Source organism: Schistocerca gregaria, chromosome X, assembly GCF_023897955.1.
Source record: "Schistocerca gregaria isolate iqSchGreg1 chromosome X, iqSchGreg1.2, whole genome shotgun sequence".
NCBI lineage: Eukaryota > Metazoa > Arthropoda > Insecta > Orthoptera > Acrididae > Schistocerca > Schistocerca gregaria.
The window spans coordinates 744,698,940-744,722,111 of record NC_064931.1 but is presented as its reverse complement, the minus strand read 5'-3'; the positions used below and the strand labels follow the sequence as shown (position 1 = coordinate 744,722,111).

Sequence of the window (23,172 nt, the reverse complement as noted above, 5' to 3'; positions counted from 1 at the left end):
TTAGTTAGATACAATGACTTGATGGGGAGAAAAACAAATAGAAGAAGTACTTTTGATAAATAAAATGAGGTAAACGAGTTTTAAACACAGATCTTATGATGTGTTTGTCTACTACCAGTTCTAACTTATGACAGGGCCACATGATCATTTAATCTACAAATCATTCAAAAGCTGAGGATTGTGTGGCAAACAGTGCAGAGATGCATGTTCGTAATTACCAGGATGGACCAGAAACCAAAAAAACGATCAGGGAACAGACTGGAAATGAAGACATAATTATGACCGTAATATACAAGCTGACAATTATTGAACAATGTGTAAAAAAACGTAAATAAGTTACAAACTACGGCGTGCAAAAACTTTATTCTACATGTAAATGTCACTACAGATATTCTGATTTAGGTTATGACATGTTTGATATTCCTGCTATCATTGACGATGATGTGGAGCAGACGAATAGCGAAATTGTGCGTGACCCACTGAAGTGTCTAACATCGATGTTGTCCATGAATGGCTGTTTTCAGCTCAACAATGGTTTTGGAGTTATTGCTGTACACCTTGTCTCTAAATATAGCCCCACAAAAAGGAGTCGCATGTGTTCAGATTCAGGAAATATGGCGGCCAATCGAGGCACATGCTAGTGGCCTCTGGGTACTCCAGAGCCAGAAAGCTGTCCCCAAAGTGCTCCTCCAGGACATCAAACGCTCTCCTGCTTCGATGGCGTCGAGTTCCGTCTTGCATGAACCACGCCATGTCGAAATCAGGGTCCCTTTGGATAATAGGGATGAAATCATCTTCCACAACCTTCACGTATCATTCGGTAGTCACCGTGTCATCAAGGAATATCGCACCGATTATTCCGTGACTGGAAATTGCACACCACACTGTTACCCGCTGAGGGTGAAAAGACTTCTCGATCGCGAAATGAGAATTCGCAGTCTCCCAAACGTGCCAATTGTGCTTATTGCCGAACCCATCCAAATGAAAGTGTGCTTCATCCCTAAACCAAACCAAACATGAGCATACTAATTCCTACCATGCCCCGCGACCAACCATGCAGTTTGAACTCCTAACGCAAACCGTTCAGAAGTTACGACGATTTTATTTCAAATAGCTCAATAATTGTCACCCTGTTATTGATATGGATGTTTTTGGGGCATGAAGTCAAGCGAATGGATGGCCAATGGAAGAAGGAAGTTACTTGGTTGATCGCACGAGATGGTAAGAGCCAGAGGATGGCCTACTAAGAGGTGAGCACACGGCATTATAAGTGCAATTGTTACCGAGCGAGGTGGTGCAGTGGTTAGCACACTGGACTTGCATTCGTGAGGACGATAGTTCAAACCCACGTCCGGCCATCCAGATTTAGGTTTTCCGGTATTTCCATAAATCGCTCCACGCAAATGTCGGGATGGTTGCTTTGAAAATGCACGGCCCATTTCCTCCCTCATCCTTGACACAATCCGAGCTTGTGCTCCTTGTCTAATGACCTCAACGTCGACAGGACGGTAAACCCAATATTCTTTCCTTCCTCCTACACTTGTTCCTGAGCACCACAATTTAAATAACTGTTTCATAATAAGGTTATAAAATATATCCTCCTCGTTGAACTATTTTTTTGGATTCAGATAGTGTAAGTAATACACAGCAGAAGGCGTATATGAAGCTAAATTTACGATTTTTCCTCGATATCGAAGTATGGCATCGATAAACAGTGTACCGGGAAATCTTTACCCAATCTAATCAACACCTCTCAGCAACAATACACGTAATATCCTATATATCACGGCTCATAAATAATTGTAACTTCACTCCAAACAGTGGCGCTAAGTAGGAACCTCTGCATGCTTTTTTGATGTGAGTGTGAGGTATTGTTCATTAAAGCCTCCTGCAGCGTTTTTGAAATAACTCTTTAATGCCTTTCTTTAGTGTTGATTCACTGTTGTATAATATAGTCTTTGGTAAACTTCTCTGTGATTGGTACGTTGCACTATAATCTGCACATGTGATGGCTGGGTGTTGTGTGATGTCCTTAGGTTAGTTTGGTTTAAGTAGTTCTAAGTTCTAGGGGACTGATACCCATATATGTTAAGTCCCATAGTGCTCAGAGCCATTTGAACCACTTTTTTTTTTAAATCTGCACACGTCTTCCTCTTACGATTAGGTGAGTTATCACAGAATGTTCTGTTATAATATGAAGAGTATCAGCCGACTGCCGATTATGGATTCATCCAATCACAACGCTTGACAGTATAGTTTTCAGTTACACTTGTCAAGTGGCGTGGCGCAGTAATTCAGACATTCGATTCACATTTTGGAGACTCCAGGCTCAGTTCCCTGTCAGACCATTAAGATTTACGTTTCGTTTATTTTCCAAAATTGCTTTACGCAAATGTTGGGATTTTGCGAGTTTCAGTCCTCTGTCAGGCCATCCAGACGTACGTTTTTTGTAGTTTCCCAAAATCATTTCAGGCAAATTTCGGATGGTCCCTTTAAAAAAAGGGCATTTCCATTTTTAATTCGACAGTTTTCCCCAGTCCATATTTGTGCTACGTCTCTGATGACGTCATCTTCGACGGGATGTTACACCCTAATTTTCATTTTTAAGTCATCACCCGTAAAACAAGCACAAATTTGTTTACAAATTACTCTCACATATAAGGACTGAAATAGTAATGCATCTAACCGCCCCCTAACGGTACAAATGAAATGTCAAACGCAAGTTCAGATTAGTGCAAACTTATTAAAGAGATACGTAGCAGCTATTTTATTTAAGTGAGGTCGTTCGTAGATAATTCTAAAAAAGGAAATTAAAAAGATAGAACGTAGCTAAACATAAGATATTCGTCTACGACATTAGTAAGGTGCGGAAAACTGGCATCAAATAATGATAACTTGTTCAGCAATACGTGATGCGGCAACTTATTTCACATCATTTAGTTGATATATAAACTTTTTTAGTGTAAAAGAGTTTCATTATGGCAAGAGTTTCATATATTACGTCGTTAACTTATGTTGGAATACAACAGAAAACTCTGAACGTATTGAACAAAGTCATTCAAACTATATTTCCAATAAAAGGGCATGAACAAACGAAATTTGTTTTCCAGTGCTTTGGATTAACAACTTCCTCGAAATATATATATTTTTTCGCGCTCACCAGCTTTCTGAAAATATTGACATTCAGGCATCTTAACAAATAACAAGTAATTAAACACATTTTTTCTTATGCACTATACTGATTTCTCACTTTATACATTTTTGTTAATATTCTGTTCTTTCTTCAGCGTTACAGTAAATTATAGTAAATGTTTCGTGCAACGTATGTTTGAAACTAAATATTGACGAGCTTCGTTGAGAGATAATAAACAATATTTTCTCCCAACAACAAAGTTTTGGGCCGTTGGCAGTACGCAAAAAAAGAACTTCCCTGTCTAGTTACTACTTGTGACTTCTTTGTATTCTAAGGTAACGATAAAATAACAATTTCTCTTAAAGGAATGATGTAGGCCTACTATTATTAAAATCATTAGATCGCTCTGAGGAAGGATATTACCGCGTTAAAGCACATTTCTCAAAGAAGCAGTTCACAAAAATATTCAGAAAATATTTAAAATTTGTCCTGATAATAATCTATAAAATCTGAGGCCGAAGTCGGTCAAAACAATGCAGTCTAAACATAACGTGGGGAGGTTTAAATTTATCTGTTCCAGTTGATTTTTCCTTCACATTTACAACACCTTCGAAACACTTTTTCCTAAATCTTCTGTGCGGATATTAACATATACTCCATTTTTTGAAAGTTAGTGAAATACCATTAAAAGCACATCGATAATTTTTTGTTATTGTTTCTAAATCTTTATTGATAAAGGAGTTTCTGTTATTAAATTTTCAGCAAAATAATCATCACTTCGAACACTGCCACTTGCTGAAAACAATGTTCCGATACTTGTACCAATGAAGAATTGAAAGGTGCAACGAAAACAGTGGTCCAGCTCAGACAACATATCCAAGTATCAATAATTACAGCTATACAATATTAGTGTACACTGTTCCAAAGATAACTTCATACCATTCATTACATACGTCGCGTCTTGTGAATGATGTCATACAGGTATCCAACTTTGTCGACAATAGTGCCAACGGCAAGAGCATACACGCGCCATTAGTTAACAAAGTGTGTCACTTGACCTCCACTTCGGTATGAATGTTGTTTTTCAAGTCCAGAATAGTAGCAGGCCTATTAGCATGCACTTTAGATTTCAGGAACCTCCAGAGGAAAAAATCAAACGCCGATAAATCGGACGAACAGGGTGGCCAGTTGACATGACCAAACCGGGAAACAAGGTGCTCTGGAAACATTCTGCGTAAGGCTGTCATGGACTTTCTGGCTGTGCACCGGCCCGTTGGAAACGTAACGGTTGCATACGCCTTATTTGCCGCGTCACGAGCTGTTGCAACGTTACTTCTTTGCTGTTCTTAATCCATTTAAACGATTTAGGAGACAGTATGAACAGCCCTCTTAAGCTGTCTGCTGATAGTGGTGTTGTTTAACTTCATTAAATTCATCATCAAAACGAATTACAAAATGATTCAGACAAGATTTTTGCATGGTACGAATATGTCCTCAACAATAAAAAGTGTGAGTTCCTCCACACGTGTACTAAGAAACTATCGTTAAATTTCGGTTACGTCGGTTACACAATAACTCACATAAAATTAAAGGCCGTCGAGTCAACTAAATACCTAAGGATTACAAGCATGTACACCGTAAACTCGAAGCATAACACAAAAAAATTTGTGGAGAAGGCGAATCAAAGACGGCTTTTTATTCGTAGAACACTTAGAAGATGCAACAAATCTACTTCGGAGTCTGTCTACAATAAGCTTATATTCTGAAGTCTTTGTGCGCGGTATGGGATCCTTACCAGACTGGAATGACGCTGTACATAGAAAAAGTTCAAAGAAGAGTAGCTCGTTTTATACTACCAAGAAGTAGAGAACTCCATGGATATGATACGTCAGATGGGGTGACAGTGATTGAAACACCGCCGTTTCTCGTTACGGTGAGACTTTTTGATGAAATCACAATCACCATGTTTGTCCTCCGAATGCCAAAACATTTTTTTGACTCCCGTTTACGCAGAGATACATGTCTAGCATAAGAAAATAAGAAAAATCAGAGCTCGGACTGAAAGATTCTGATGTTCTCTTCCCCACGTGCTATTCGTGAATTGAACGGTAGAGAAATTGAAAGTGGCTCTACACTGGTGCGTGAAACTTGAGGTCGAAAGTAACTTTCGCGTGATGTTTCACTTCCAAGTAGCACAGCGCAATAAAACTTGTACCATTCACAGAGAGAAATTCCACAATACAATACAGGAGTTACCTGACAGAAAAACGCAATGAAGTGAACAGAAAGGACACTTTTGTTCTAAGACAATAATTACACTAAAGTCACCGCAATTTATAAGGGTCCCCTAGAGATTACAAAAGGTGGAACATGGTTCTTACGTCTACAGAAACATACATACTCCGGAATCCACCTTGACGGCGTGGGGGGAGAGTACCTTTTATCATAACTAGCATTTCATGTTCTAACGTTACTCCTAGATATTTAATCGACGTGACTGAGTCAGCACTCTAATAATGCTGTATTCGAGCAATATGGGACTTTTTCTCCTACTCATCTGCATTATTTCACATTTTTCTACATTTAGAGCTAGCTGCCATTCAACACACAAACTAGAAATTTTGTCTAATTCATCCAGTATCCTCCTACAGACAATCAAAGAGGACATCTTCGCTTACACCACAGTATCATCAGCAAACAGCCGCAGACTTTTGCTCGCCGTGTTCGTCAGACCATTTACGTATACAGAAAATAACAGCGGTCGTAGTCCCCAGACCGGGTTCGATTTCCGGAGGGGTCAGGGATTTTCACCTGCCTCGATACGACTGGGTGTATGTGTTGTCCTCATCATTTCATCGTCAGTCATGAAAATCGCGAGATTGGACTGAACAAAGGTTGGGAATTTGTACGGGCGCTGATAACCGCGCAGTTGAGTGCACCACATATAAACATCATCATATATTCCCGGGACCTCCTGACGATACTCTTGTGCTGCGTTACGTCTCCCCACCGCCTTCCAAACGTGCTCGATGGCGTTTTAGTACATGGAACGTGCAGGCCAGTCCATTCACTGAATATCTTCTCCTTCCAAGAGGTCCTCCACCTGTGCTGCTCGATGCGCTCACGCATTGTCATCCATAAAAATCAAGTTAGGGTCGAATGCACCCCTGAGAAGACGCACATGGAAAAAGAATAAAGATAAAGTGTCACAATAACGCTGAACGGTGAGTGTCCAGTGTTCAAAGATTTGGAGGTCAGTAACCCCATGCAACATTTTGCCTCCCACACCATAACAGGTGGACAGACTATCACTGGGTGCATTATACTCTGAAGAGCCAAAGAAACCGGTACACCTGCATTAATATCGCATAGGGCCCCCTTGAGCAAGCAGAAGTGCCGCAACATGAAGTGTCATGGACTCGATTAATGTCTGAAGTAGTTCTGGAGGGAAATGACACCATGAGTCCTACAGGGCTGTCCATAAATCCGTAAGAGTACGACGGGGTGGAGATCTCTTCTGAACACCACGTTGCAAGGCATCCCCGATATGCTCAATAATATTCATGTCTGGGCAGTTTGGTAGTCACCGGAAGTGTTTAAACTCAGAAGAGTGTACCTGGAGCGACTCTTTAGCAATACTGGACATGTGGGGCATCGCATTCTGCTAATGGAATTGGCCAAGTCCGTCGGAATGCACAATGGACATGAATGGATACAGGTGATTAGGCAGGATGCTTACGTATGTGTCACTTGTCAGGGTCGTATCTAGACGTATCAGGGGTCCCTTATCACTCGAACGGCAGATGTCCCACACCATTACAGAGCCTCCACCAGCTTTAACAGTCCTCTGATGATATGCAAGGTCCATAGATTCATGAAGTTGTCTCCAAACCTGTATACGTCCATCCGCTCGACACAATTTGAACCGAGACTCGTCCAACAAGGCAATATGTTTCCAGTCATCAACAGTCCAGTGTCGGTGTTGACGGTCTCAGACGAGGCTTAGGACTTTGTTTCGTGCAGTCATCAAGGGTACACGAGTGGGCCTTCCCCTACGAAATCCCATATAGATGAAGTTTCATTGAATGGTCCACACACTGACACTTGTTAATGGCCCAGCATTGAAATCTGGAGCAATTTGCGGAAGGGTTGCACTTCTGTTACATTGAACGATTCTCTTCAGTCGTCGTTGGTCCCGTTCTTGCAGGATCTTTTTCCGGCCGCAGCGATGTTGGAGATTTGATCTTTTACCAGATTCCTGGTATTCACGGTACACTCGTGGAATGGTCGTACGGGAAACTCCTCACTTTATCGCTACCTCGAAGACACCGTGTCCCATCGCTTATGCGCCGATTGTAACACCGAGTTCAAACTCACTTAAATCTTGATAACCTGTCATTGTAGCAGCAGCAACCGACTTAACAACTGCGCCAGACACTTGTTGCCTTATGTAGGCCTTGCCGACCGCATCGCTATATTCTGCCTGTTTACAAATCTCTGTATTTGAATATGCATGCCTATACCAGTTTCTTTGGATCTGCAGACTGTATCACCATCTGCGGTACGTCCAGAATCGTTACTCAGACTGAATCTGCTTTCATCCGAGAAAAACATGCGACCCCATTCCTCGTTGGTCCAGTCTTTGGGATGTTGGCACTTTCGCAAACTGTGCTGCCGATATATGAGTGTCAACGAAACACAACGTACTAGTCGTCGGGCAAGGGCATGTAGTCCACTGGTGCCAAACCGCACAATAACCCTGTGTTCGGTGTTGGGCGACGGTGGGGTGAGTAGACTGCTGTAACATGTTAGGTTGTGTACACTGCGGGCCACGGCGGGGACGAAGCCTCTCCGTCGTTTCTAGGTCCCCAGTTCAACACAATAGAATACAATACAATACAATACAAATACTAATACTAATTTATGTATGTTACCAATTAATGGCAAGATCGGTAGGGGAAGGTGTGGTAAAAATACCCAGGACGGAAAAAGTGGCCATTGGCTGTGTTTTAAACCTGAACAGTGTTACAGCTTGCCAAGAAGTCGTCAGGCGAGTTCTAAAATACATCGCCATTGTTTTCAGTGAGAATGGCAGAAGAAGCTTCTCTCATTATTTTTTTGTAAAGTCATTTTTGTTTTTGAGTTCTCTGACGTAAGATAAGTATTTTACATTACTCTTGTCCTCTCCCTTGTATGAAGCGTAGTAATTTGTACAATATCAATGTTTAAACAGCGTCTTTTGGCCTACAAATGTAGTTCCTTGTTATTTATTTCAGTTTGATGGTTTCTTCTGTGGATCACTACTGCCGACAGGGCGTCCGACCTGTAAAAGTGACCACACTACTCGTTAGGAACAGTGGCCAAGGTGTTCACCCCAATAAGAGCCAGTTACTTCCACATATCACGCAAAATATTACAAATCACACAGACTTTTACACCCTTCTATGCAGGGTGAACATTAATAAAATCGACAAACTGCAAGAGCGGATTCCTGACTCGAAATAGAGGAAATAAGGTCCTGTGAATATGCACCCGGTAATGGACGGTATGCGTGTAATGTTAACAAATCGTTTTGGAACATAGTACAGAGCTGCATCGCAACCACGTCATAATAGTGTTCAAAATGGCCTCCGCAGCATTGTAAAAGATAGGGATTGTAGCGATTGTCGTGCAGGGTACAAATAATCGTACTTAGGCTTACACCATGTTAGCGGGCCACTTGCCTGGAACTTGTACTAGGGTTCGTCTCAATATCCTGTAATACCTGGTCTTCCAAAAATGGGCTACGCACAGTCCGCCACCGCCCTGCACTTTCGTCTGTCTGAAAGGACCCATGATCACATACACGCCCAAAAAGAGCTTGAAATGTTGTGTGGTGTGGTTGGCGTCTGTGAGTGTACTTGGTTTTGATACAGCTGTGCTGCCTCTCAAGCATTTCCATCTGCTTGGCCGTACACAAACACCATCTCGACTTGTTATCGACATGAATACCGGACCATTCTACTGGTTACAGTACGCTGCGTCAGTCACACAAACTACAATACGAAAGGAACACACGGCACGTGACCAAAGGAACTGTCCTTAATCAGCGTCATCAACCGTGGCAATGGTGCATTTCCGGACACTTGTTAATAGGACCTTTTTCCTCCAATTTCAGTCATGAATCCGACCCTACTGTTTGCCGCTTAAATTAATGTTCAACCTGTATATGAAAAGTTGTCATCCGCCATTCTATGCCTTTTTGACAACTTTGCATTAATAAAGTTTTATTATAGCCTGTGTTCCGTTATATTTGGCCTAATACGAAAGTCCGAATCAAAACGGTGAGTTGTAATGGCTTTGTATTCTCTCAGGTAGTAGGGCGCGAAGGTGCCTTGAAAATGTACCCGTAAATCATACAACAAACATGGGATCTGTTGCGACAGCACTGGCCACAATACCGGCATAGGTACAGAAAGCTGGTCACTACATGAACCTTCAGAAAAATGCAGTAGTGCCAATATATTATTTACTTTTTTTAAATATTTGACGTGATGGCTTAAAATACGTAGATTCAAAATGTTTCAGCGATAACGTTCTAACAGTAAACATGGTCTGATGAAAATTGAGTTTCTCTTTGAGGCCGGCCGGAAAGGCCGAGCGGTTCTAGGCGCTACAGTCTGAAACCGCGCGACCGCTACGGTCGCAGGTTCGAATCCTGCCTCGGGCATGGATGTGTGTGATGTCCTTAGGTTAGTTAGGTTTAAGTAGTTCTAAGTTCTAGGGGAGTGATGACCTCGGCATAGTCCCATAGTGCTCAGAGCCATTTTTTTCCTCTTTGAGGTGCCATCACCCTCCCCCCAACACTCCACCTTTCGTGGTGGCCAGAGTTGTCACCCTCCAGTGTCAGTACTGGCTCTCAAGCCAAAAATGTTTGACAACCACTGGGCTGGAGGCTCTAAATTCGGAAATAACTAATCATAAATCCGTGCACAGGAGCGCACTCATAAATTCTTTGAACCTTTCATTACTGGCAGAATATCTTCATGGATCAATGATGACCACTCACTACCGAGCTGCAGTATGTATTACTTTTGAACTTCACCTCTGCCCCGGAGAGCCTGCGAGTTCTCCCCTACATTCCGTAATACCAGATTTCCTGAGCTCGCAAGAACTCCTGAAACTTTGATAATAATGTAAGCTAAAGGAATGAATTAAAATTTGTGCCACAGGCGGCATTTGAACCCAGGTCTCCTGCTTACTAGGCAGATGTGCTAACCATTACACCATCTTTTTTTTCTCGTTATTTTGTTCTGTGTTGCTCGTTGCGTTTGGTCTGGGCGGACGTCACATGGCATCCGTTATCGCTGATTCCTTTTCTCAGTTTTCTTATTAGAGAGGGCCACCGCCTCTCTGACCGAACAGTGCGGGCGTCAAAGAGTATGGCTAACGGAGTGATAAGCAGGAAACCCAGGTTCAAGTCCCATCTGAGGCACAAATTTTAATCAGTTTCTTTAAATTCCGTCATTATCTACTATAAATTTGAGACTCATATGTCTCAAGGAAATTGTAATACCATCAGATCAGTGAAGCCTGAAACTGTTTTAATACCCCAGTCCTTCACACAATAAGCCGAAGGAGTTGAATTCACACGTTCTCATTGGTCACCACTGAGCGAGGTTACCGTACTGGACTCGCATTCAGGAGGACGACGGTTCAAACCTGCGTCCAGCCATCCTGATTTAGGTTTTCCGTGATTTCCCTAAATCGCTCCAGACAAATGCCGGGACTGTTCCTCTGAAAGGGCACGGCCGATTTCCTTCCCCATTGTTCCCTCATCCGATGGAACTCATGACCTTGCTCTTCGGTCCCTTTCCCTAAATCAGCCAACCAACCAAAAACTAGATGAATTCCATTCGGAAATAAAGAAAGCTCATCAGAACATAAAATTCACACTTGAAAAAGAAAATCAAACAAATTTTCTTGACATTACAATAAAAAAAGAAAATGGCAAACAAACATTTCAAATCTTTAGAAAACCAACAGCCACAGACACAATAATACATTCCACATCCAACCACCCCCACACCCAGAAATTTGCAGCACTAAGACACATGTTACATAGATTAAACAGAATCCCACTCAATACGAGAAACTATGAACAAGAAATGAGTACAATCATACAAATAGCTAAGAACAACGGCTATGACACACATGTGGTACACAGATTCAATCAAAAAATAAAAACACAAATACAAAACAAACACCACATTTCCAGAATACAAGAGAACTCACAAGCTGAAAACTTACAAACACTCACAATGACAACACCACACAGAAAAGAACCAGATGGTACACCACGACCCACACACATAAACTAACACACAGAGTTACAAACATCCTAAAGAGACATGGCTTCAAAATAGCATATAAGCCTGGGAAAACCCTCCAATCAGACCTAAGCGAGCCAGCTACCAAGAGGGACAAATTCTAACAATCAGGAATACATAAACTTGAATGTCAACGTTGTGATGCAGTATACATAGGCATGACATGCAGGAATTTTGAAACACGATACAAAGAACATATCAGATGTTGGAAGTACGAAACAAACCATTCCACATTTGCAGAACATTTAAAACACCATAACCATCATCCTACAAACATGGAACAAGAAATGAAAATAATGATAATAAGCAACCATGACAAACATCTTATACAAACGCAAGAATGCCATAGCAGAAAACAAACATGTGATAAATGAACAAACACACATCAGCACAGGCTCCCTACTACACTTAATAAAGGAAATGATAAGGTAAAACAAAAAATTCTTCCCCCTTCACATTCTGGACACACACACACACACACACACACACACACACACACACACACACACACACAAAGGCGCACACGCGCGCGCGCGCGCATACACGAACAGTTCACACATACTTCAATAATTACAGTCCAACGTATGGCAATAACATTCGATCTTTGGAAAAAAATTTGACAGTCGGCAACAGAAACCAAAACATTCAATTGAAACAAGCGTTCAGTTAATAGTGCTGTGGAACGTGCGGAAAAAACCGCAAATTGGCATTCATAACAAGAAGAACAACACAAAAAATGCAACAGGAGCGTAATATGTAAGAAATTGTCCACGTAACCTGTAAGTACAGTTCAAGACATTACTACTTAATAGGAAATACCAACCACCAGAACTGTTTATAACTTATGGGTACAGTGACAAAAATGTAAATTAAATAGCAAACATATGTACATACTCCAGGCCACTGATGATGCCTTGCAGAAAATAGAGGCGAAACGCATATAGCACTAAAATTGAGTTATATTCAGTTGCTGTCAGACGGCCCAGAAGTACACTACTAGCCATTAAAATTGCTACACCACGAAGATGACGTGCTACAGACGCGAAATTTAACCGACAGGAAGAAGATGCTGTGATATGGAAATGATTAGCTTTTCAGAGCATTCACACAAGGTTCGCGCCGGTGGCGACACCTACAACCAGCTGACATGAGGAAGGTTTCCAACCGATTTCTCATACACAAACAGCAGTTGACCAGCGTTGCCTGGTCAAACGTCGTTGTGATGCCTCGTGTTCAAAAATGGTTCAAATGGCTCTGAGCACTATGGAACTCAACTTCTGAGGTCATTAGTCCCCTAGAACTTAGAACTAGTTAAACCTAACTAACCTAAGGACATCACACACATCCATGCCCGAGGCAGGATTCGAACCTGCGACCGTAGCGGCTCGCGGTTCCAGACTGCAGCGACTAGAACCGCACGGTCACTTCGGTCGACATGCCTCGTGTAAGGAGGAAAAATGCGTACCATCACGTTCCCGACTTTGATAAAGGTCGGATTGTAGCCTATCGCGATTGCGGTTTATCGTATTGCGACATTGCTACTCGCGTTAGTCAAGATCCAATGGCTGCTAGCAGAATATGGAATCGGTGGGTTCAGGAGGGTAATACGGAACGCCGTGCTGGATCGCAACGGCCTCATATCGCTAGCAGTCGAGATGACAGGCATCTTATCTGCATGGCTGTAACGGATCGTGCAGCCACGTCTCGATCCCTGAGTCAACAGATGGGGACGTTTGCAGGACAATAACCATCTGCACGAACAGTTATACGACGTTTGCAGCAGCATGGACTATCAAGTCGGAGACCATGGCTGCGGTTACTCTTGACGCTACATCACAGACAGGCCGGCCGTGTGGCCGAGCGGTTCTAGGCGCTGCTGTCTGGAACTGCGCGACCGCTACGATCGCAGGTTCTAATCCTGCCTCGGGCATGGATGTGTGTGATGTCCTTAGGTTAGTTAGGTTTAAGTAGTTCCAAGTTCTAGGGGACTGATGACCTCAGAAGTTAAGTCCTATAGTGCTCAGAACCATTTAAACCTTTTTTTCCATCACAGACGCCTGCGATGGTCTACTCAACGACGAACCTGGGTGCATGAATTGCAAAACGTCAATTTTTCGGATGAATCCAGGTTCTGTTTACAGCATCATGATGGTCGCATCCGTGTTTGGCGACATCGCAGTGAACGCACACTGGAAGCGTGTATTCGTCATCGCCATACTGGCGTATCACCTGGCGTGATGGTATGGGGTGGCATTGCTTACACGTCTCGGTCACCTCTTGCTCACATTGACGGCACTTTGAACAGTGGACGTTACATTTCAGATGTGTTACGACCCGTGGCTCTACCCTTCATTCGATCCCTGCGGAACCCTACATTTCAGCAGGATAATGCACGACCGCATGTTGCAGTTCCTGTACGGGCATTTCTGGATACAGAAAACGTTCGACTGCTGCCCTGGCCATCACATTCTGCATCTACATCTACATCCACATCTACATCTACATCATTTACATGATTACTCTGCAATTCACATTAAAGTGCTTGTCAGAGGGTTCATCGAATCACAATCATACTATCTCTCTACCATTCCACTCCCGATCAGCGCGCTTCAAAAAAGAACACCTAAACCATTCTGTTCGAGCTCTGATTTATTTTATTTTATTTTGATGATCATTCCTACCTATGTAGGTTGGGCTCAAGAAAATTTTTTCGCATTCGGAAGAGAAAGTTGGTGACTGAAATTTCGTAAATAGATATCGCCGCGACGAAAAAGTCTTTGCTTTAATGACTTCCATTCCAGTTCGAGTATCATATCTGACACACTCTCTCCCCTATTACGTGATAATGCAAAACGAGCTGCTCTTTTTTGCACCCTTTCGATGTCCTCCGTTAATCCCACCTTGTAAGGATCCCATTCCGTGCAGCAATATTCTAACAGAGGACGAACAAGTGTAGTGTAAGCTGTCTCTTTAGTGGACTTGCTGCATCTTCTAAGTGTCCTGCCAATGAAACGCAACCTTTGGCTCGCCTTCCCCACAATATTATCTATGTGGTCTTTCCAACTGAAGTTGTTCGTAATTTTAACACGCAGGTACTTAGTTGAATTGACAGCCTTGAGAATTGTAGATTCTCCAGATCTCTCACCAATTGAAAACGTCTGGTCAATGGTGGCCGAGGAACTGGCTCGTCACAATACCACATTCACCACTCTTGATGAACTGTGGTATCGTGTCGAAGCTGCATGGGCAGCTGTACCTGTACACGCCGTCCAATCTCTGTTTGACTCAATGTCCAGGCGTATCAAGGTCGTTATTACAGCCAGAGGTGGTTGTTCTGGGTACTGTTTTCTCAGGATCTATGCACGCAAATTGCGTGAAAATGTAATCACATATATTTGTCCAACGAATACCCGTTTATCATCTGCATTTATTCTTAGTGTAGTAATATTAATGGCTAGTAGTGTAAAAATTATCAATACACGCGACTGAGGAAGACAGGACTAGAAAAGTTGAAGCCAACCATTAGTCAGCAGCTAAAAGAACACGTGCGTTGTGTTGCAGAGAAGAGCCGCAGTGGCGGCCCGGCGGGCGCCGCGTCATCGTCGAGCAGCGACAGCAGCTGCGCGGCCAGCCCCAGCGCCAGCGCGAGCGCCAGTCCGACTCGGCTGCCGGCGCTGAACGCGGTGAATATGCCGCTGCCGTTGCCGCTGTCGCTGGCGCCTCCCGTGCTGCCGGTGGCGCAGCCGTCCTGCTCCTCCTCTGCCGCCGCGGCCGCCGCCTCGGGCGCCGGCGCGCGCTCGGGCCGCTTCTCCGAGGTGGCCAAGTGCATGCTGGAGATCATCGAGGACCTGCAGAACCAGACGCAGTCGCCCCCCGAGCCGGCCCCGCTGCCGCCGTCGCAGCAGCCGGCCACCGAGTACCACGTGTACGAGGAGATAATGTACGAGATGACGACGCGGCCGCGCGACGACCCGAAGCGCGTGCCGCCGCCGCTGCCCGCTCGTCCACGCAGCTTCAAGCCGGCGGCCAGCCGCCCCAAGCAGCGCAGCAACCTGTACTCGCTGTTCCGCGAGCAGAGCGCCCGCCGCAACATCTCGCAGTCGCTCGAGAAGGAGTTCCGCCGCGCGCGCCGACAATACTCGTCCTCCTCCTCCGACGAGGAGTACGGCTTCCGCGTGCACACGCAGTAGACCACCCTACCGCCTATATATTCACATTTGTGTAGAACCCCTGTCCGTAAAAGTCGTTAGCTATCATTTGTATAATATCTAAACTTCACGTACGACGGCCTGGGTAGTGTTACAGGCGGAGGAACATCCCCGCTGTGACACGAACGCGACAATATTTTAAGACCCCTTATACGTCTGTTATGGCAAAACCGTACCGTGTGTCATTTGACAGTGTACGACGAATAAAAAAACTGGATGTGAGTACCAAACGCGAACACATTTTCAGTGACAGACACTACTGATGTTGTTCTCTCGCCTAGGCACTGTTGCCCGACTCTTTTAGTTCCTGAATTTGTTTATAATCCTTTTTATTCTATTCTTCTCTTCGTGCAAATTATGCCGAGAAAGAACGTGGCAAAAGCTTGTGTACAACGAAAAGTGTTAAAAGGTAGTGCTACAGTCTCAGCCTCATTATTCACGGTACTTTGTGCCGGTTTACAACGAAGACTGTGTACGTGACACTCTACAATGAAAGAGGCTATGATGATAAATTCGAAACTAGTAAAACTTTAATCTAAATGTTTTATCCGAACTGAGGTCGAGGTTTCACTAGCAAACTCTCAAACTAATATAAAGTGTGTAAATAGTACAACTTCTGTGACTATTCAAACATTATTACGTATCTGTCATAATTTCCGAGGTACTCCTGAACGCAGCTGTTGCACTTGATACACGCTCAAAAACGTCTCTTATGAACATAAAATGATTATGGTTACATCATTATTTTACGAAGATTTTCATGAAATTGTGAATTATTTAGGTTAAAGTTCGAATGACTAATTCAGTGAATAACTGTACATGTACGTGCCATTTTTTCCTCGAAAAAGCTATTAACATCACAGCCTCATGTTGTCTGAGTGTCATTAGCTCAAAACTGTCTCAATTCAAAATTCTGCGAAGCTGTACTATACCTTCTAGTTCCTCCCACAACGACCTAAACTAATGCCGATGTCTTGTAAATAAAATGTTATATGTGTTTATTTCAGCTGAGTAATTATAGTATTGTAGATCCTTTATCCGCATCAGCAAGATGCAAAAGAAGTTCTTGCCAATTTTGGTTTAGAAATAGTTTTACAGCTGAACAAATTTTCGTTGTGAACTCAAGGCATGAGTACATATCCATATGCGAAACACTGCATGTAAATAATTCCATGCCAGTTTGAAGTGTCATCAACAAGACAAACTGTTTGGCTGTGCTTCCACAATACTAGCGTGTCTGAAAAACAAAACAGAATTATCGGTTTCACAAGTATATCTTCATTGTTGGAGGTACGTGAACTGAACAATATTTTATTCTTTCTGATGAAAAGGTTTTGTAATTCCAGGAGGAAGGAATAACTAAAATTCAAGTGTCAAATAATAAAACAGTTTCAATTATAACTGTGTGCTCTCTACAGGTACTGGCTTTCACACTTGTACAAGACAGCAAAGACTGTAGTATTACGCCATTGTCGATCTACAATAATTTTTTCAGCTGCAGTTGTCCTTAGTTGAATTGTGTAATTATAACCTTCCTCCCCACTTTTAAAACTGATCCTGAGAAACGGTACGGACAAGTTTTTTTTGTAGTGTAACGTGGATTTGTAGGTATAAGTTAGCTCATGCATGAGAGCTCTTCCAGGCAGGTGACGTTCCTATACCAATTGCAACGTCACCAAATAGATAAAATCATTAGTGCTGGCATGCTGTATGAAAATATCTGATCATATTGATTTGGATGTATCAGTTTCACGTACTTTGGCATCAGTATTCATTAGATAATTTTAGTTGTGCACATTTTTATCAAAGTAACACTGGGTGCTTGACATATTTATAGTTTTGCCTATAAAGACCTTCTATTGAAAAGAATAGTCCTCACACCAAATAATTAGAAATTAAATGTCACTAAATTTTCTAGTTGCTATTCATTTCTTTAAATGAGATTTACAATGAGAACACATTTCAATAGGCTTTGTTTTCAGTTGAACAGTAATTCAAAAATCAAGAATGTCATTTCCTGTGACACTACCATCCCAACGTGGGTCTCATATGTCTAAGCATTTGTACCTCCGCTTAGTGGCTAGCGGAGTGTATATGTATATGTAGATGTAGATGTAGATTGATACAATGATTTCATTTCAATTTATATTTTGAGATGAATTTCTTTTATGAGATATATAAGAAAAATTTATATAACTTTCTAACATTATACTACCTAAATCATCACTGGGAAGTACAATTTTCGCTGCTTGGAAATTTTAATGCAACTGGGAAGAGAAGTTTCAGTTCATTGAAATGCACCAAGTGAGGTGGTTCAGTGGTCTGACATTGGACTCACACTGGCAAATAAAATTCTAGTCCAGACATCCAGATTTAGCTTTCCCATGGTTTCCCTAAATCTCTTAATGCGAATGGCAGGATGGTTCTTTTGACCAGGACATAGTCAATTTCCTTCCTCATTCTACTGCAGTCAACATCACGCTGCAACTCTAATGACCCCATCAATAGGGTGTTCTGCCCTAATGTTCCTTCCTTCCTTACACTCAAACAAATGCAATCCCTGTGCTGTTTTAGGTATAAAAATGTAGACACACCACTTTATGTATACAGTGGAAAATGAATGCTCACAAATTGAATTTTTGAAGCGTATTTTTCAACTGACAATGAACCAGCTAATGAGTACTGGAATTTCGGCGAGTACATGCTTTGTGGAGATCCTTGCTATGGAATGCTTCATGCATTTAGAAATCAATATAAAAAATTTGCACAGATACTTGCAACTGATATAGGAATGCTCAATACAGTCATGATGAATGGCAAATTGTTATCACTTACTGTTCTGCCATTGATATTCAGAAAACAAACCCATGTGCTCATTTGTACCTCACATAGTGATACATAACTTCTTCCCTGTATCTATATAGTGTGATATTAAAATCACAGAAACTATAATATGGTTATTTTTCGATCTTCTTGCTGTTATCAGTAATGGTCTGTTCTTTAGAACAGTGGTCATTTGTAGCGAGCAATTCGTCTGCTATGCCACACATTTTAAAGCATTCTTTTGTATTTCTTTCATACTAATAGATACGTAGATACAAAGAGTTTTCCTCCAAGAATATAAAATAATAAATTAGAAATGGAGACCATGTATTACTTTAAGATAATGTATCAGCTTGGACAAAAAGTAGTTTGGATACCTACATGGATAGAAATTACATGATAAATGAGGTATTACACGAAATAATGTTATTTCAGTGTGTTCCAGTTAATAGAAGCAAGTCGTTTTAAAATTCATATATATTTACTATTATTAAGATCATCATTATTATTATTAAATGTTCTCATGAGCATAAGGAGCTTAATATTTTCTTCACTCTGAAGAGATTACAAAATAAATTCTGCTAGTATCATCTGTGACCTCACAAACAGAAAAAAGGTGTCCAGGAGCTAATGATTATCAGAGTACTGGAAAGAGAAGTACTTTCTAAATTTTTGGTAAAAATCCATAAACTTAATTACCATGTTAACATGAAGGTGAGAATTAGGTGAGACTGTGTGGTACATACTTCCAATAATACACAGGTGTGCCATATCCTAAGTTAGCTTTTTTAATTTTTTCACAGGTTATTTAAAATTAAATTTTGTATGTAGCATTTCTTTTCCTATACATATTTTTGTTAAGTCCAAATGTTTACACTCTTGCACATACATTATGTGAGACAGAACACTTAGTAACTAATTCTGAAAATTAAGCACTTTTGATGGTCTAACAAGGACGATTATCAGAAATGAAGGGTCGAACATGGACTGTTCTTTTTAACACCCAAGTTTTCAGTCACTAACACAGAGTAGCTCATAATGTTGTCTAACAGGAGCACCATAACAAAACAAAAGCTTTGACTTTACACTATTAAATGCATAATATCTTCAGCAAATCGTGTACCAGCTCACAATTTCGTTACAGTAATTAAGAAAATAGTATGACATGTAATCAGAAATCTCATTGGTGATCTCTAATGGCATTTTAAACTCTTTGACTTAATTAAATTCCTAACATAAATCACTGTGAACATCATTTTGTCACTAAATGGATGAGAAGGGATGTAACTGTTTCCAAAATTTGTTTGGATTGATGGTGAAGCTTTCCATAGCAGTATGTAAACAGTTAAAGATTTGCCCTGTGAAATACCAAAACAACATGAATTGAGACTGTGTCATACATATATAGATATATATTGTGAATAACTGTGCCTTATGTTACATAGCATTTGGAGAATCATTTCAGACAAAATAACGGAACAGTGCCAGATTCCAATCTAGTCTTTCATTGTTTTGTATCTGCAAATGTAATGAGCTGTCACTTTCTCATATTATCCGGTGCAACATTCAAAGAATCATAACAAAGGAACTACTTTTCGTGCTACCATAATTGTTCTTTTTCCCAAATAAATTATACTTCAGACAAGTTATTCTTTCATGAGGAATTGATGTTTGGGTTTCTTTGTACCATTAGGGGTGAAACTGAGAAGTCCCTAGGATTCCACATTGCATTGATGCATAATTTCAGTCTTCAAAAGTTTTAGCATAGACATATTTATATGTACATATATACTCCATATAAAAATTGCAGGAAATTTATGCAGTTTAGGATCAGATACAGTGTTTATTTGTGAATGTTTGTTTTCATTTCCTTGTCAACCACTTAGGTGCACCAATCTGTGTTTGATAGTCATTGGAGGAAGAGAAAGCCAGTATAGGAGGTTTCACTGAAGCATCCTAATTATTACTCTTGTATTTATTGTATTTATATTTGTTTTATTGCTCTAACATCACATTAGGTGTTATCAATATCAGTTTATGTACAGATTTATCATTGAAAGGTTATGTTTAATCATAAGTGCTCATGTTGTAAGATATTTGGAAACTCTTGTTAAGTTATATCAGTTCTGAGTGGAGTGGCATTTTAAAAGTTACATAAAATACAATACGTTTATACTTATATGTATCATTTTAATATTCTCTTCGACTGAGTCCACTGAAAAGAATTGCTGGAAAGAGAAGTTATCAGATCCAGTGTGAAAATTGAGTTTACAACTTACAGCTTTTACCAAATAGCAAATCAGTTAAAATATGGTGATCATGATGAACATGGGTTAACTTAGTAAGATGATCATAAGAAAATTTTATTAGTGATCTTCTCTATGGCAGACAGTTCTACTAACATTCCCACAAAATGGTTTCTTTGGTTCTTCACAGCTTTTTCATATTTCTGCCAGAATATAGGTTTTTATTGAAATAAATAACACAATGAACTGAAATTTAATCAGTTTTGCCTAATATCCAAACAGTGAAGATATATTGTCAGTTGATGCTCGAAATGTTAACTTCTGTAGTATTTCTGTAACCCAACTGTAATATTATCAACATCGCACAGATTCAGCTTGTTTATCATTAAACTTTTAGTTACACTCTGGATGTACAAAAACAAATAAAATGAAATTCATGCAGTGCTACAAAGTAACAACTACTTTTGGTCCTTTAAATGATTTTTAAGTTTCTTGCCCAGTCATTAGTATATTGTCATTAAAAAGCCATATTTTATCACTTACATTAAAAACACTGTTCCACAATTAGCCTATTTTACTATTTATGGAAGCCAGAGTTTTTTCTCATTTGACAAAAATTTTATAAGGATCTTGCAGTTGAACTGTAGTTTCCTCTAAATTTTCACATATAAAGTGTAGTCGAAAAATTTATGAGTTGCTGAAAGTCTGCACATAATTTTGTTTGTAAAATGTGGCTCTTACACAATAACAAAAATAATTTTGCAGTCATGGTACACAGAAACCATTTGATGAGATTTTACTTCAAGTTTGAGTTGATTAGCTGGAAGTGTTACTTGTCAACATAAATGCATGAACAGTATAGTACACTGTTATCAAGACCAAAGGTATAGTGCTGAAACTTATTTTTTAGGCTGAGAAACAAAAACAAATTTGATGGTAGAATTATCTCAGCAAGGAAGCAAATGCTTCATCTACAATTTTCACTTAAGTCTATCGTGAAGCCTCTCAATAGACGTAAATGATCGGCTGCAGATTAGTTTAATCCTCGTTAAGGGAGTTCTTATGCAAAATGTTGTACTGTTACAATGATTTAGAAACAGGCATTCTACAGTACTACAAAAAAAGAACACTGGAATATATGATACGATCAGATCCCACAATAATTTTCATTGCAACCCAGTATCTCAAGTACCTTATTGGACGTGCTAATGAGTTTCATCAAAATTCACAATACTTCAGTTTGTAGAGCTTTTTTTCATAACTATAAAGAGTTCAGAATTTTCGACTGCCAGTCTTCGTAATTTTGTTATACATTTGGTTCACTGATTTTTTAGTCTCCTCTGTGCATGTACAAATGGTCTCAAATGCCATAAATGCGTGATGAAGGACTCTAGCTCACTTTCACAGGATTAATGGAAGTATATCCACCGAAATGCCACAGTGGATGTTAAGCAGTTTAGTTGGATCATTGATGTCACCTGTCATCAGAAAGCCAGATCACTGATGGAGGAGGATTTCATATTTTGGTTATTCCAACATGTTCCCAGCTTCTTTAAAATACCTAATACAAGTGCACCACTTCAAAGTAATTAAAAAATGTAGCTGCACACACGTGCCTTCAGTTATGTCATTGTTAATCTAGTATATGACCAGACTAAAGAAGGTAGTCTTCATAAACATGAATCTGAACGTAAAAGAGTTCTCCTCACTCTACAGCCATGTAAACATTTTCTAGGAAATTATGGAGCAAAACATACAATGTTTTAAGAAGTGTTAGTTCAGCGCTTCAGGTCCATTCCATAATAATTTACAGTAATTATAGTCGCAAGATTAACACTGATGAGCTAAACACAAAATTTCTGTTCAATTCTACATTCCTCGCTCCTTTCAGTCTTCATACAGCTGTCTAAGCACGCAAGTAACATACCTTTATCATGTTGGAGAGTGAACATTCTTATCTCGTATAGCTATAGGATGTACCGATTATCCAGTCTTCTGTATACAACTTTCACTCTTCTACTGCGTCTAACGAAACCACAACTTTTACAGCCGTAATAGAAATAACTATTATTTAATTTTCAAAGCACACACACGGTCTTTTTTCCTTATTGAAATTGGTTCTGCAGTTACACTGATGTAACCATTCACGTTGCTACCTGAAATTTTATATAAAAGTATGTTTCATTACTCCTGTATCACTGTCACGTCAAAAATCAATGGTTGTCTCTAACCAATTTGTTATGCGAACTTTTGCCACATTAAGTAGTCTAGGGCAGTCTTTTAAGTTAGGTTGTATCTTGTGATTGAACCCTAAAGTTTTTTGTGAGCTCAACTGTAATCGCTACAATACTTCAGAGTGTTTTTAACTTGGTAATGACTATCCACCAGTTCAC

The 23,172-nt window shown here is 40.5% G+C and overlaps 1 protein-coding gene across 1 annotated transcript in view; it reads left to right on the top strand.

Annotated features, from left to right (window-relative positions):
* The window catches only part of LOC126298302 (uncharacterized), an 826,796-nt gene extending 811,104 nt beyond the window's left edge, over positions 1-15,692 (top strand). The window contains exon 7 of the mRNA XM_049989599.1: positions 15,064-15,692. Coding sequence (XP_049845556.1) covers positions 15,064-15,692 — 629 coding nt within the window. The remainder of the gene's footprint in view (positions 1-15,063) is intronic.
* Positions 15,693-23,172: the final 7,480 nt, after the last annotated feature.